Source organism: Cotesia typhae, unplaced genomic scaffold (genome assembly GCF_013202065.1).
Source record: "Cotesia typhae breed Kobodo isofemale line unplaced genomic scaffold, CoteBio_Ctyphae contig_48, whole genome shotgun sequence".
In the NCBI taxonomy this organism is placed as follows: domain Eukaryota; kingdom Metazoa; phylum Arthropoda; class Insecta; order Hymenoptera; family Braconidae; genus Cotesia; species Cotesia typhae.
In genome coordinates, this window is record NW_027423756.1 from 13587552 (window position 1) to 13604634 (window position 17083).

The following is a 17083-nucleotide window of genomic DNA, read 5'->3' on the forward strand; positions in this document are numbered from 1 at the left end:
GGAGACTGGAGTATTATATGGCGAAGCTGCAGTTACCGGGGCTCTGAACGACTCGAGAAATAGTTGTGAGAATTTTTCTAACGTTCTCTGACACTTGATTGGATGGATATTAGATCATGTTTTGAACCGACTTCCGGTAGATCATTTAAAAGTAATTAAAAATTAAACTATAACAATAATGATTATCTTGTATCTGGTGTGTTATTAAATAGATTGATAGTTGTCTTGGACAACTATAGTTGTTTTTCAATTCAATTACTAATCAGAATTGTAGTATATGATATGAGCCATTAATTAGAGAGATGATTAGAAATAATATTTATTAGTTTTTAAAAAACGTGTTATCATTTGTGTGATATGAGAACAAGTAACTCTCAATCGAGAGTATTACTTTGCTGGTGAGCTAAATAGTAAAAAGAGGAGCGCGGTATAAATCAAACGTGAGTCCTCGGCATTCTGCTGGAGATAAAGGATCGATCGGCATTCGTCCCAATGCGATTTCAGGCCCGGGAAACGTTTTAATCGTACCGCTAAACATTCATGGCTTGTCTTGTGGGCCCGCGCCACGTCGTCGGCGGGCAACACAACAACGGAAGAATATTTGTATGTTCTTGTTGTCTTTTATCGCAACTGCGCTGTCCAATCCTTTTTTGAACGCATGTCCAACGTCCAATGATGGTATAGTCTCTCCAAACCATAAAAAGATAATTATATATCAAATGCCTTTGATGAATTTTTACTCTAAATTAATACTAACTTTATTCATTTTATTTTATTTTATTATACTTAATTATATCAATTTTATTTTTATATAATTACTTTGTTCTTTGGCCACTGGTATGTATATGGGACCAAAAGACCGTCTATCGGGGGCTAAATGAAACACCATTTCGGAGAATTTTTATTTATGGTCTCAATAATATTTTTTATTTCAATCCAGATCAGATACATTCTATGACCTGACTTGTTTTCAAGCAAGAACAATTTTTATTCTCTGTATTTTTCTGATACTAATTACTGTGTTACATTATAGTGTAAATATCTATGTAATAAATAGGAATTATTATACATCTTCTATTATGAAATAAAAGTAAAACATTATTATTTTATTTCAATATAATTTTGATAAAAAAATTTATCTTATTCAATTTTAAATTACAACAAGGTAAAAAATTTTATTCTTTGAAGCATTTTACCCTTTAAAGCATATAATAATTCAAATTAACGTGGTCATAAGTCATTAAAATGATTAATTTCTTGAAACATTGTGAATAAGATAAATTTTTTATCAAAACAAAAATCAAATTAAATTATCTTTAAAACGGCGTGTTTAAATAACACGCTCGGGGTTTACCTAAATTATTTATAATGACGACAAATAAAAATCAATAAAAATTGTTTGGAGTATTTTTAAAAACTATTAAAAGACATGCTGTCATTTAGTAATGGCTATATTTATATATATTTTTTATCTTTTTATAATGATCACGAATTATGATTGACGAGTTTTTAAATAAATGGATTCATTTAGATGCATATTCCTTCCCTCAGATTGATATGTTTGCAGTACTACAGAGTTTGTAGTACGGAGCATACTTAAAGGTACAAGGAGGAGGATGCTGTATATAACATATAACATGTGTGATGTTATGGTTAAACGTTTGTTGGATCTCCTCTTTTAGCTTATGATTTAAGAGTCATATATCACAAGAAGAGAGGAAGAGTACCTTTACTTGAGCTTGGCCATTCAAAAGTTATTCTCAATCTCAATATAGAGCTTTACTACTTGTACTTTCGCATCCTGGTATATTATTGAGACGTCCAAGAGTGAGAATGATCTCACTCTTGTGTTTATAATACTCCTATATAACGTACAAGCCTACTTGCAAATTATATATTTTGAATTATATATTGTATCTCTTAAAATGATCTCCCAACAATGTGCTGCTCCGTTTGCTGAGTTGAGAGGAAATTCAGATAATTATTAGGATAAATTATGAGAAATAACTCCAAGTAAATATCCAAGACATGCAAAGTTTAAGATATCACGTGCTGGATTTATTTAGTACATTTAAACTTTTGTAATTACGATAATTACTAATCGGTTTCATGCATACATAATCTTTCTTATTTCTTGTATTTTTATTTTCTATTTCACGTCAGTTTATTTATTATTATCATTATTATTGATAAGTTCGTTTCATGCCAAAGCGGTCTGTTTTGTGATATGTTGTTCAAGTGCTTTGAAAATATAATTTCCATACTCAATAATAGTCGCTAAATTTTAAATTTATTTTAAATTCGAAAAAACATTCGACTTCGCTTTTATTTCTAAAGTAATTTACTAATGATCTGGAATTTAAAAATTTTAAAATAAACAACACGATTATTTTGCTTTTGTATTTTGATAAAAAAAAGAAAAAAAAAAAAAAAACCCAAGTACTTATAAACTCAATTATTATTATACGTAACAGTATATTTATTATGACATTGCTGATAAAAACAGTAGAAATACATTTAACAGGTGTGTTGGGTTATTGGAAAGTTAATTCAATATGATTTATGCTCAACACCTAAGCTCTCTATGAAAGATCTAATTAAATAACGATCGTGCGGTTCAAATAATCGCAGCTGTCTAAAACACGATGTTAAATCATTTTGTTTCTCAAATAATTATGATAATTTCTTTACTTTGTTACGATTTTAAAGAGGTAATTATCATTACTTTATCGGCGTAAAATTAAAAACAAAAAAAAACGTAGGTATAATTGCTCCACATTATTCACAGAAGCACTTTTAAGCACTCGTGCGTAACAAGGAGCCATTACAATGTATTATGCTGATAAATTTCAATAAATATATTGATTTTTAACTCTGAAATTCAAGCTTGAAACAACTGAAAATTATCGGAGCATACAGTCAATAATTTAAAAGTTATCTTCAATAATCTTGGAAAGAAGAAGTAGTTTTTTGATAAAATTCAGCAATAGTAAATACATAATGTAATAATTCAAGTAAATAAAATTAACGCCTCTTGGATTTAGTGTATACGTGTGATAAAATGAGTTGAACAAACAAAAAATGCAGGAGTTCAAAGAAAAGCTTGAAAAAAAAATAAAATAAAATAAAATAAAATAAAAGTATAGGGAAAAACTTGAAAAGTCTAGAATTGCAGAAGGGACATCACGTTTGGTTTCTTTAGATTATTTTTTTTTTTCTCAATCGTTTTATTCTTTGTACAAGTGAATTCGGAAGCAAACAAGCGCCTGAAACGTCTGATGAAGAGTCGTTTGTTTATATTCTGTCGTTCGTATTTCAGCAGTACCCTTTACCAATTTTATTTTCCTCCTTTTACAAAATTTCCGATTGAAATTTAACGTTGAATTTTTCCAAATAATGAACATAAATAAAAGATCGAAGTAAACATCGCCCGAATTAAGTGAATTAATATTAATATGATTTGATAAGCTAATGATCTTATTTGTTTGGATCTGAGAATAGGAATAGAAGATTACTCTGGTCGGATAATTCGTCGGTGGGACACACAAAATGGTTGGCAACGAATAAAAAAAATTTACCCGAGAGCATACGTGTGTTGTGGATAGCGGAACCTGCCAGGAGCAAAATGCCCGGTTATTTTCCGTTCGAGCTGGTACACGCGTTCAGTCGTAGAATAATCTAAAGAAGCTGGACAAGGGGACAAGAGTTTTCGGGGACAAGGGGATGAACAAACGGAAATTTTCCCTTTAAAATGCGGAGTACTCTAGCGGTCGATGTAGTCAGGGCTCAAAGACGAAAGACGAAAGACGAGAGTTGGGAGCAAAAGAGAAAAAGGAAAAAAACCTCGATCAGGAGCTGGAGAACTCTCTTTCTATTCACTTCGTAAATGGCTCCCTCTTTTCCTCCTCATCCTCTTTACCCTCTTCCTACTAATACTTCTCGACTTTCTTTCTCATCCGAGCAAGGATCCGAGTTAAGGTTTTCCTCACAATCCATTTAGTCTAATACATCCAACCATTATTTGATTCCATCCTTTTTCTATTAAAATTATTTCTTTTATAATATAATATCCAATATTTTTTATTTTTCCTCTCAAAATTCAAAATTTTCAAAAAACTGTTCAATTTTTTTTTTTAATTATTGAGACTATTAGAAAAATAAAATAAAAGAATATGAGAGTAAAAAAATGAAAGGGAGAGAGCCAATTCAATTACACATCTTGAGCCCAGTTCTCAAGAAGTTGTAGAGCAGAGGGTGTTGTACTGTGCCATTTACTGGGCAATCCAAACACTGGATTGTGTTTCGCCATTGGCCGAGTCGAGACTCCAAAGCAGTCTCCTGTACCCGGTCCGCTATTTTAAATGACAATTGTCACATTACTGCTGTTAACTTTTATATAAAAAAACATAAACCGTAATTTGATTGAGAAATTTAACTCGACAAAGTAGTCGGGCTATTTTACTGATAAAAAATAAATAAATAAAAGTAATTTAATCGGTATTTCCACCCTCGTCTCCTCCTCCTTCTACTCTTCGAATTGGTCCTTTTCGACGGAAATCTTTTAGGGTAATATTTGCCTTAGAATCATACGGGGCGTGTATTAGGGAGTCGAGACAAGACACTCTCGGTCTGCTCGCGAACGACCAAGTGAATGAAGGGCACGGAAGCGAGGGCGGTGGTCGTCGCAACCCCTTTATTAGATTATCCATCGTGGATGTAGTCTGGTAGATCTAAACTCGAGTGTTCGCTGCACACACTTGGCTCCTGGCTAATATAAAAGTTGACAAAAAAAAAAAAAAAAAAAAACTCTGGGTTTTTTTTTCGCTTCTACGAATTCTTCTGATAACTATAATAATTATTTAATTTTTAAATATTTTTATCGCTACTGTATTTTTTTTTTTATTTTTGTTCTAATTACTTTTTAATTGTCAATTATTTTACACTGCTCGACAAATCTAGAAATAAATTTTTTAAAAAGCAAACTTTTGATGAATTCAAAATAAATTGAGTCGATAAAAAATTAAAGAATAGTAGAATTTTTTTTAGCAAAAAAAAAAAAAAAAAAAAGACGCGTTATTTTGAATAATGTGCAATCAAACTGATACGGAGATAGTTTTAATGGTCAACTTGGGATGTACCATGGTGTATGTCGGGTTTAAATTTTTTATACTTTTTTTAATACTGTAACGTGTAACTGCAAGAGTTAGGAGTTTCGAGTTGAGAGTAACGATAATGACTTAGCAGCTGCGCACATTTAGCCCCGCTCGTGAATCATTTTTTAACTCACCCCAAATCGGTGTTTCAAAATACAAAAAGTTTAACGTGGATCTTTTTATTAAAATAAAATATAAAAAATTCAATGTCCTTGTGTTAAATATCTCTGCGAATGATTGATGAATCTAATTGAACGTTTATTGTAATTTTCCAACGACACTATTTACGTTACATTCTACATTATTTGTCCGCGAGAATTCCTGTTTATTAATTGTCTGGAAAGAAAAAAAATTATTTTAAAAACAATTAAAATTCAGTGATTCATATTAACAATGTTGTGTTATTTCAATACTTTCTTAGTTATTGCATTAATCAGAATCTTTATGTTAGAGTAATAAAAGTAAACAATCTTTTAACGAGAAATCCTTCATATAATTTATGCGAGAAAAAAAATTAGTCTCATTATTTCATATTTTGAAACAAATTTTTTTTTATAATGATTTCATAAAAGAATCATTTTAATTATTAATTAATTTAATTAAAAAAAAATTTTCTTCGAAAGTTTAAAATCAAACACTCAGTTCGATCACTGGCGCCATCACTCTCCTTTTCCTGAACTAAAAAACACCCAAAGGAAAGATCACGATAAATTTATCTAAATTGAACCTCCTTATACTTTTTTCCTCAGTAGTCTTCATTGAATTTTTTGTGGTGTATTTTCAGGCGACATTACTCGTACTTGCTCAGCTCAAGAAAGGCATCTTTCCGTACGAAGAAATTCGAGCCAGTTTTGATGCATTGAAAGTGCAACCAAGCGGTGGCCTGATATATTGAATCATCATAAAGCACACGCGTGCATCAGACCAGGTTCATTGTCCTGTCATTCACTCATCATCCCCCGCCTAACATACGTATAATTCTTCTTACATACTCTTACACACACCCACACACCTATAAATTTATATTATAATATACAAGAATGGATAGAATGAAAAAAATAAAAAATAAACCACCCCTAATTCTCTTTCGGCGCCTTCCGTGTCTTCATACTTCCCCCTGCGCCCCTTGATATACTGAGACCGAGGATTTGTTGTATATTTATTCGAGATATTTTTATAGAGTACATAGATAGATGTTGCGTCTTAAAATGCCTGTGGATTAACGCATACATATATACAATACATCTTTCGTACAAGGCCGGTTTCTTCAAATGGTAAGATCACTAAAGACTTCATAGAAACTTCTTTTTTTTTTTTTTTTTTTTTTTTAATTCCATTCGTATAAATTTCTCGGTATCTGATAATAAATAATCCGCTACTTTAATTAATTATGTCATTAAATAATTAATTATAAAATAAAAAATTCTACTGTAGATATTTATCAATTCATCGAAACGAATAAAATTGTTTGTTTTGTTTTTTATTTTTATTTTAAAAATTTTATAAAGAAGTCTTTGGATGGACAGAATGAAAAAAATGAAATAAAGGAAATCAGTTTCCAAGATCGAGGTAAAGTACATAGAGTGGTTCATAGACAAACCTTCCCATGACCTAGAAATTTAAAATTTGTAAAGAATCGCGGTGGATTTGCCTTGAAAAACAGACGCTTACCCCTTGTCGAGATCCTTCTTCACGTTTTTTATTAAACTACTTTATTGAATAGACGTTTTTTTCCATTTTTTTCAGCGTTTTATATTTTTTTGATAGGGTCCCCCCGATCCGTCCCCCTGCGGACGATTTACAAAATTTAGTGAATATGCAGGATGCATCATCCTCTCTTCTCCCTACGGTATGTTTTTTATCCAGATTTCTCTAGTAGCTTATAATGTATACGGTGATCTTTCAAAATCATGAAAAAATTTACCTGCTCCTGTATTTTTTTTTGACGGGATTGCGTCTACTCTACTGCGACAGTTACCCCATGTCCTCGATTACCTTGTCGACATTTTGGGGTCGAATGAACTCGTTTATAAAAAAATTCTCAGCGTCAGATTTCACCCTAAAATAACGCTTTTTCACACAGTTTTTATCCAGCTACGCTACGAATTAACAAAAAAAGAAGAGAGAGTCTTTTGCAATTTTCGATTGATTTTTAGAATATTATAGTAGTTTTTAAATTTATGTTTTTCTTGATCAAAAAATACTTTTAATAATTTATTAATTCTTTGTGATAAAAAAATTAATTTAAAGCTAAAGTAAAATAAAATTTACTCGTACTTTAGCTAAAGAATTTTTGCTGTTGAATAAATTATATTTTTTCATCAGTAACTGCACTTGCCATCTCCGAGAATTAAAATAACATTGTTTTCGAAATTAACCTGGAATACGATTATAAATAAATATTATTCATGTATGAAATTTGACAGTCCGATTAATGGATATCCTTTTATATATTAGAAGATCCCCAGAGAGTAAAGTATCGTGCAATATAAAAAGTACGACGTCGATATCCATCAGAAATACAGTTCCAATAGAATATCCAACGACAAAGGGAAAAACTTAAGCTTTGTATTTTGTATACACATGTATAAGCGAGCGGGTAACCACTTTTGGGGATTGATTGATATCTCGCGATACGACTCGGGTTTGCTTTTACTCCACTCACCAAATTAGCAATTCGATTCAAATTAAAATTAATATTATTTTACCAACCAGATAGATACATCTCATTTATTCAAAGCTAAAAAATTAAATAATATTGAATAATTATATTATACATTACCAAGAATTCCTTTAAATCATTCTTATTCTACATGTAACGATGTCTTACATCGAGGTTATCAATACTTAAAGTTTACCTGTTGCACTGTTTGATTTGTTCGATATTACTCAGCGATAATACTATTTACTCTCGGGCATGTAAAATCAAGGCGTGCTCTCGTTATCATACCTGTCACTTTGGCCCCAATATAATATAATATAATTATAGCCTATTTGATCAACAATTATAGTAAAATAAAAAATATTAACAAACGATAAAAAAAAAAATAAGGGCGATAAATAAAATTATTTTTATATTGTTAATTACCGGCATTTGATGGAAGCTATCCGTGTTATCATGAAAAAAAAAAAAGAAAAAAAAAAAAAAAAACGGAAAAATGACGCCAAGCGAGCATCAGATGCTTAACTCGAGCTCTAATTATAATTACGAATATGCAGAAATACAACACGATGATTGCGTGTCCGGGAAATCTCAGATATTAATTATGTATATCTTACATTACATTATATTATAGAATATAACATTATAGAATCATATCATTTTTCGTCTTTTTCCTTTTTTCCTTTTTCCACTCTCTGACATAACAAAACGTCACGGTAATTAATTTTACGTCGCATGAGACACGACGTGAGCTGGGCTATACAGCGACAACGATCGTTTCCGCATCTGCACGGAAATCTCGTTAAATGATTGCTGATAATAAAAAAACATATTTTGTAACATTAATTGTTATGTTTTGCTAATCTAATAGACTTTGTTTCCGATAGATCTAATTCCCAGAATTATTTATTATTTCATTCTTATTAGTTTTATCTACTAGTAGTCACTAGTCATCGCTTATATACATTTAGTCAGCCAACAGGTTATAGCGAGTCCTTTTTATATGTATATTCTAATACTGATAAAAAAATTATGCGGGAAATATATCGAGAATCAAGTCGACAACAGTTATTCTAAGAATCGACTTCCAGCTTGTGATATGCCTTGTAAATTCAAGCAAATTTATTGCTCTACAACTGACTAAAAAATTAACTTGATTCAAGAAAAAAAAATCTTGAGCATTTTTAAGAATTTAATCATTTTAAATAAAAATATTTTTCTACTTGATTCAAAATTTTTTCTCTTTTATTAAGTTAATTTTTTTATCACTGCAATAATTTTTTTTTTTTTTTTCAAAATGTATGTAGCATTTATAATATAATTTAACAGAATGAATTCTTATTGCTAAACAGAAAATTTAAATACTGGGTAGGAGAGTGAGAGGATAAAAAAATTGGCGAGGTATTTTAGGAGAATAATCTTTGAGATTCTTATGAGGCAATAATTCTTCTAAACCAATCGATGGCTCTTGGATTATATTCCTTAGAATCAGAAGATGCCAATGACACGAGTGACGTGTGACGAGGTAGAGTGTATTCGAAAACGAAAGACCACAAACTGAGCAAAATAAATAAGAATGAAGAAGGAAAGAGTATGGGAATGGGAAGCAGTTTTAAAATATATATAGATATATAAATATATAAATATAAGAGAGAAAGATGAGGACTGGTCGCGTCCTCGGGTCTACCAGTTTTTCTCGCGATGTCCCCGGGGGCCGGGTTGGCGCAGTCCGACTCGCCTGATGCCGATAATGCATTACGCATGCACGCCGGGGAATCAGAATATGCGTTCTGTTCGCCCGCGCGTCCCGAGACGTCCGAGCGGAGCATCATCATCGCGTCCCTCGTATTTCCAGGCTCAGACTCGCATCCGGGAGGATCGACGATCATTGCATTGTATATATCTGGATTTTATTTTATTTATTGATCATCATCTCATTTCATTTTATTTCATCTCATCTCACAAGTACGGACTTGAAAGTTGGTTGTATTGCACGCATCCGTACACTCCGTACACTCCATACACTCAACGGATGGCTCTCTGTGCATGAGCTATCGCGAATAGCATTGGCGGGCGCATCCGCCAATCGGGTTATCGGGCGACACGAATTCACCCCTCCCAAACCTCCACACCAGCAACCTAGCGGCAAACTTGTACTCGCTCAACAAACAACAGTACTCTCTTTAACTGCTAAACATTTTTTCCAATATATGTTTCATGCATTGCAATCCGTCTCGACAATGTGTGCGTCCAGTATTGCTACATCCTGCGTAATACCAGCGCGAAGATCACTCCAGTCGAGAAAGACGACCAGCAGTAACCAGCATTAACCAGCAGTAGCCAGCAGTAGCCAAGAGGGGACTCAATACTCAATAATATAAGACTGAATAAGACTCAAGGTGGAATCATCAAAGAGTGCCGAGTTTATTTCCAACTTGCTTCATTGCTTCATGTTTCATGTACACTTTTGTTTCACTTTTCGCATCGCAAAATGGCCGGTTTGCTTTTTATTACCCGACATTTTTTATTTCGTTTGTTTATTTTTCGTAATAGAATTTCATCCTTGATATCATCATAAAACTTAAGACCTGTATCGGGCGAGGGTAGTTTTGCATTTTAAACACCATTTTATGTCACTAAATTTATTATGTGCAAAAATTGATGATAAAAATAATAAAAGTCATGTAAATAAATTTTTCCAAGACTCAAAATAAAATTATAACATTTTCTAACACAATATGTGCATGACTTTTCAGTATGAATAATTTTATCTACAATCGGATTGTATAAAAGATTAATTTAAAATAAAAATACATGTGGAGAAAAGAGGAAAGGCAAAAAAATGAGACGGAAGTTTTAAATATTAATGAATATAAATTATAATAAGTAAGGAAATGAAAATCTCCGTGAGAATATAAGGGAACATCTTTGAGAAGTTATAATAATAAATATATATGAATGTATATCATATAAAGCAAGACAATATCTAAAGAGCGCAAATTAATTAGTCAAAGCTAGCTTTACTACTCAACGTTATATTATTTATTATTCTGAGACTGGTATGTAAGTGATTACCTGATTGTGATTACGAATGAATAGACAGAAACGTGGTTAAATAAATATTTTTTTTTTCTTTGCGTGATGAGTCTCACGTTAATCTAAACTGTGAATTATTATTTCTATTCCTAACATACAATGTAAAAGGTGGATTTGTATTTAGGTTTCGTCTTTCATCGTGTATGCATAATTTCCAGCATATGTACAAATCATCAGTTGATATAAAAAAATACAACATAAATTATTTAAATATGTAATTCTACTGTTGAATCAAGTAATAGCTCTAGAGCCCTTGAAAAATTTAAAAAAAAAAAAAAAAAAAAAAAAAAAAAATTAAAATTTTTTCTCTGCATCTTTATTATGTTTCGCCAATTTTATTATATTGCACGTAAAAGTTGTTAGGGACAAAGAAACCGTGATAGCTTCTCTTGAGATCATCAACTGCAACCATGAATTAATATCATCGTAAAATAATCACCATAACTGATTGCTCGTTAAGAAAATGTGTATACTTAAACCATTTATTACTTTTTATTTTTTTATCTACAGTTTAATAAATATTTTCTGTATTTTTTTGGACAAATTTAAATAAATTTTTCGAAACTTACCTTTGAAAGAATATATATTCGTAGATACCAAAATGGTTGGAGGATTTCCGAGTGCTGGTACCGCTCAAAAGCATAATCCGAGAGCAAATATATAAGTATAAGTTACCCATAACCTTTTTTAGTCCTGTATGATTGTTATTAATACATATTTTCTCTGGTTCTCTTGTTCGTAATATATCGTAAGTGCGCGTCAACAAAGGGTGAGACGTTGGCTCTTCGTCAGATATAGTGTGTGTAAAGCTTCTGTCACTACACGGAAACGAAAAAAATTGCGTAACGGTAAAGGCAAACTACGGCTTTTGTCATACAGTCGCGTATTAATATAAAATGTACTAGGAGAAAAGTTTAAAATGTTTAAGGAAGGGTGTGGTCCCCGCAGTTTCAGGGACTGGGGAGAGTTTAGCTCGCTATACTATACACACATACATGTATTGTGGGGGTTGTGTTTAAGAGTTTAAGAGGGTGTCCCAACTAAGGATTTGTAGTGGTAGCGTGTGCGCGGCACGAACCCCGCACGCACTACATTCTCTTATTTTTGTCTTCCATTTAAGCTTGTATTGTATCCATGTAGGTAGGCACATATATACAGATGAGACAAACGCAGATGCTCGTTCGGGGGCAAGCAAATGGATGGGTAAATGCCGATGACGTGTGTCCTGCTATTGTGATTTTTAAATTTTGAAACCCAAGCTTACTTCCCCGTTCCCCCTTTTTCCCTTTTTTACCCTTTTTCCAACTACTCAATCGATCCTTAATTTTATAGGGATTAATATTCCACATCCGCTTGTGGTTCGTGAATTTTCATACATCCAGACTCACCAATAAATTTTATCAAAAAATATGTTAATCGCGAGTAGGGATGAAAGGATTTTAAAACCTCCCCTCGAATTTTAAAGTCTTCAAAATGGAGTCCAGTCACATGCAGATTGATTAGGTGATTTAAAACGCGGTGTTAAACGCGAGAGATGAAGAGTTGGTACTGAAAAGGGCGTTTCGCGCAGGCGCTTATTTATTACTCCTTCATCCCCTGCGCATTTGAATTTATTTTAATATTCACATTTCATTGACGCTGAAGAATTTTACAATGGAGCTAGACTTTGCTCCTCTTAAAGTATTTTTTAAGTCAATGGAACAATAAATTAGTTATTCGTGATAACGCAATCTGATTAAATTGTCTGGCTATTTTTTATCTGATTTATTTAAATCCAATGAGATTAAATTTCATTCACCTCGATGAAAAATTTATTAATTAAATTTAATAATGATTAAAGAAATATCATTTTACATATTTATAATGTTTGATGTCTGAGCTTATCATAATCGAGTATTAAGATTTCAAACTGAACCGACATCCGGTCTTCTTTCTTCAATAATATTTTAGCCCTTGGTTAAATAACTTGAAAATTCTAAATAGCTATCAATCAAACAGTAGTACGGTTCATTGTCATAAATTAATAGCGGCGAGATTCAAATGAAATATTTAACAACAAAAGTCCGGAAGTAATTATTAAAAATTGATAAAATAATAATAATAATAATAATAATAATAATAATAATAATAATAATAATTTATGAATTGAATAATGTAAAGTTAGATAAAAAACATAAGGTGTTGCAATCTAGCGATAAAAAAATCGAAAAGGGCTTGTATGGGATCTACTCGACTTCTCCTGTGTCCTAAACACGATTCAATTTAGCCACTACCCTTGGGTCCACCTTCAAAGAAGAATCACCATCGACAAGCACCCTCATCTTTAGACCAAAGTCCAGGCCTTCTACTATTAATCTTATATCGAACGTTTTATCCCAATCCCGCTTGCTTTCTCCTTCCACTTCATTTTTTTTTTTTTTTTTTCCTTTCACCGACTTGAGAGCTCTGAGGAAAAGGAATTTTCAATTTTCTATCATACACTTTATACTCTTTAAAATTGAAATCATCAAACAACAATGGAAATATAAATTTATTTGCCTGCTTATTTTTTTATTATAATTTTCTTTGATTAAATTAAACCACAAAATAAATAATTTGAATGATATTTTTGGTTAAAGAATTTCCTTATTGAGCCAAATTTATTTTTTTATCAATGCAAGAAAGCATAAAACAGGATTAATAGCGAGTTTTTATTTAAAAGTAGTTGAGAATTATCACAAAGACTGTCTTATTGGTGCAAATAAGTAATGTAAAAGTCCATTATAGGTTGAACTGGTGAAGGGTCTCCGTGAGCTGGGTCAGCCAATTCCCCAGGGGGTCGTTAAAGTGAAATACTCGTGAATGCAAGGTGGCTACCGTCGCCGAGTTTAACTTGTACGTTGTACCAGCCAGCCAGCCAGCTAGCCAGCCAACCATCCAACCAACCAACCAACCAACAGACCCGATCTTCATCAACCCCTCATCTCGAGACTACCCTATGGCTTTCTCTCTAGGTAAATCGTTGTTATCTGGACAGTGTGATAAACCCATGAATGGAGTTACGCGAACCGAGGACGAATGGACCTTGAGAATGCAAAAACCCCAGTAGGCTCTATCACTATATACCCAATCCCATTTAGGTCTTACATTACAGGGGTGTTAAGCAACACAGTCTTGTCCAAAATAAATAGCCGGATTTTTCTTCGTCTCTTTAAAATATTGCCCTGCTTTATTTATTTATTTACGCTCTTATTCTTGTCCTCGTTCTTATCGTTAGAAAATTTAATTGGTTCAAATCAGAAAAATAAATTAATGCAATGATTTTTATCGCTCGGAACACAAAGGAGGTCTGAATTATTCACCGAGGGTGGAAGTGGGGCTTGCAAACATCACGAGATTAAAGAAACCATTCGTTCGTTTCTGTAAATATAAATACACATACTTATGTTGCGTACAGGGACCAAAAAAACTAAGATCTCGATTCACATTTAGCCTGAGGCATTTTTGGTCCACCCTACTTGCGGAAGAAAATTAAAACGATATTTCCAATAAAAGTGACCGTCCAATCAAAAGTATTTTATAATAAAAACTCTTGATTTGTTCTTGAAAAAATTAACATTACGGTTTGGTCATTGGAAGATATTGATTAGCCGCACCCTTAGTTAGCGGCATCGCCACTTTTTCTCCTCAGTCTTATCTTTTCCTTTTATTACACCCCCTCCTCGTAATTTCGTCCTCTCCTGTTTCTCATTTCTCGCTTTTTCAGTTAAACTACTCACTCCCTCTCACTTGTTCTTCATCTAATTCTTATTTTCCCACAGAGCCAGTACAGGCTCCGTAGCAACCCTCGGAAAAACGAGCATTAGCATCATGGGGGCTAATGATAAAAATAATAAAGAAGTAAAAATAAAAATAATACTCACTACCTTGAACCGAATTATTAATCAAATTATTTTCATTGAATTGAATAAATTGTAACAAAAATATAATCAAACGATTTTTGTTTCTTTGAATAATGAGTCAATCAATTATTTATTCCGTGAGTTATTAATCAATGTAATATAAATTTACCGAGTAGAGTTTGGTATTAATCATTCCACGGAGAAAGAGAGCCAATGGAAGTTTCCGTAATAATTAGACACTAGCTTGAAACAACATATCCAAAGGGAAGGGTCAATGTTCCCCGAAATTAAGGGAAATGAGAGAAAAGCTGCTAGGGAAATTGACAATGGTGTCCAGAAAAAGATGAAAAAGACTGAGAAGAAAAAGAAGAAAAATCTATACGAGGGGAATGCTGGTTGCTAATTACAAATTGTGGGCTGTGTGCATGTAGGGGAGAAAAACCATTTTTTCCAGAGTCTACGAGCAATATTATATATGTATTCACATACATATTCACAGCATAAGGTTCCCAATATATAAAAGCGTGCGTGTTATTACATTAAGCTTCTAGCGTTTGATATAACTCATCTAGACATCCACCACTTTTCTCATTTACTTCATCTGTCAATATTATAGTCCAAGGCCGAAACTAATTCCATGCCCCACCGTAAATGTGAATTTTCTCTTTACTTATTATTATTATTATTATTATTATTATTATTATTATTATTATTATTATTATTATTATTATTATTATTATTATTATTTGACAGCCTCCTCTGCATTAATTGTTAATATTTTTATATAATGTTAAAAATTTTGACTAATGATTTGGCATTAAATAATTTTTCAGGAAAAGTGTGGAGGGGTGATGCCGAGAGCACGTGGAGAAGTAAACAGCCAAGTTTCAAGAGAACATCACCTTTAAATATTTGTGCAATAACAACTGCGGCTGCAATGACCACCACCGCGAGCAGTGTCACGTCTCAACCTCACCTGTCACCTTCAATCGCGGCTCCTGTCACCACTCCGGATCACAGGACTGCTATTTCATTACAGGCTAAACAGGGTATTTCTCCAGGTAAATATTTAATGCTAAATCATAAATTTAAATGACCTTTTAGAGAGTTAAAATAAAATAAAATAAATAACATGTATAAAGATAGAGCAGCTTTTCCATCAAGGGTAATATTCCTTTGGCCATATACGAATACATATGAATGTCCAGAGTGAGTTTATAACGTTCAATGGATTTCCACTGGTTTTAAATTCCGCGAGTCAAAGCGATGTTTGACATGGAAATGCTGAACGATGCATTAAACATGCCGCGAAGTAATTTTTTGCTCTCTTTCTATAGTACATAATGTATACACCATACAGTATGAATAGCTCCTTCTTTATCACTATAACATCCAATATACATGTATTTATATCTATTTATATACTAGGGTTCATCTTCTCTCGAAAAATAAGTTAAGAAAGCAGCATCCGCGGCACTCGTCTGATATTCACCGGGCCATTGTCCAACCAATGTTTATTTAAGCAAACGAATCAAGCCGTCTTCCGTCCGCCAATATTACACACACTCTCGCTCTCTATCTGCCTTTCCGCCTTTTTTAGATTCCTCACTGCTTCCGGCGCGGATCGATACCTTTCCCATATCCCCAGTGTCCAAGAGTACACTACTGTCACTGAATAAATACCACCGCTGCTCAGCTACTACATACCACCACATATGTAATATATTATATATATATATATATATATATATATATATATATATATATATATATATATATATATATATATATATATATATATATATATATATAATATACATACCACTTTCTTTTACTTTTATTGTCAAACATACATATGTATTCACCACTCTTAATACACTTAAATTTTATATTGAATCTTTTGTACTTTACTCTAGGCTTATTTTGAAAAATTAAATCTAGTAAATATATTTTAATAATAATAATTTGATTTATTAATTTATATTTGGGTTTATAATAGATATCAGGATCGGAAAATAGAAAATATGTTTAAAGGATAATTGTACGAAATGGGTGAGGAATACACATGTGTGTTTCTCATTTACACGCTGGACAGAAGACGAACGATTTTGGAAGTATGCTGTGAGAGAGGGTCACTTGAAATATGAACACGCGAAGGACGTTCCTGTGGGGCCGCGCGTGCCACGTGTTGTATAAGATTGCCACTCTGTTTAAGGCCACGCATGGTCACTTCGTTGAATCCTTTATATCCTTTCGCTCCCTTTCACTCGAGTCCTGCATTAAATAATAAA

General features: G+C 32.5%; 1 protein-coding gene across 1 annotated transcript in view; it reads left to right on the plus strand.

Moving 5' to 3' along the window:
• The window catches only part of LOC141529772 (uncharacterized), a 69681-nt gene that overhangs the window by 23045 nt on the left and 29553 nt on the right, over positions 1 to 17083 (plus strand). Inside the window, exon 3 of the mRNA XM_074246465.1 lies at positions 15626 to 15853. Coding sequence (XP_074102566.1) covers positions 15626 to 15853 — 228 coding nt within the window. The remainder of the gene's footprint in view (positions 1 to 15625; positions 15854 to 17083) is intronic.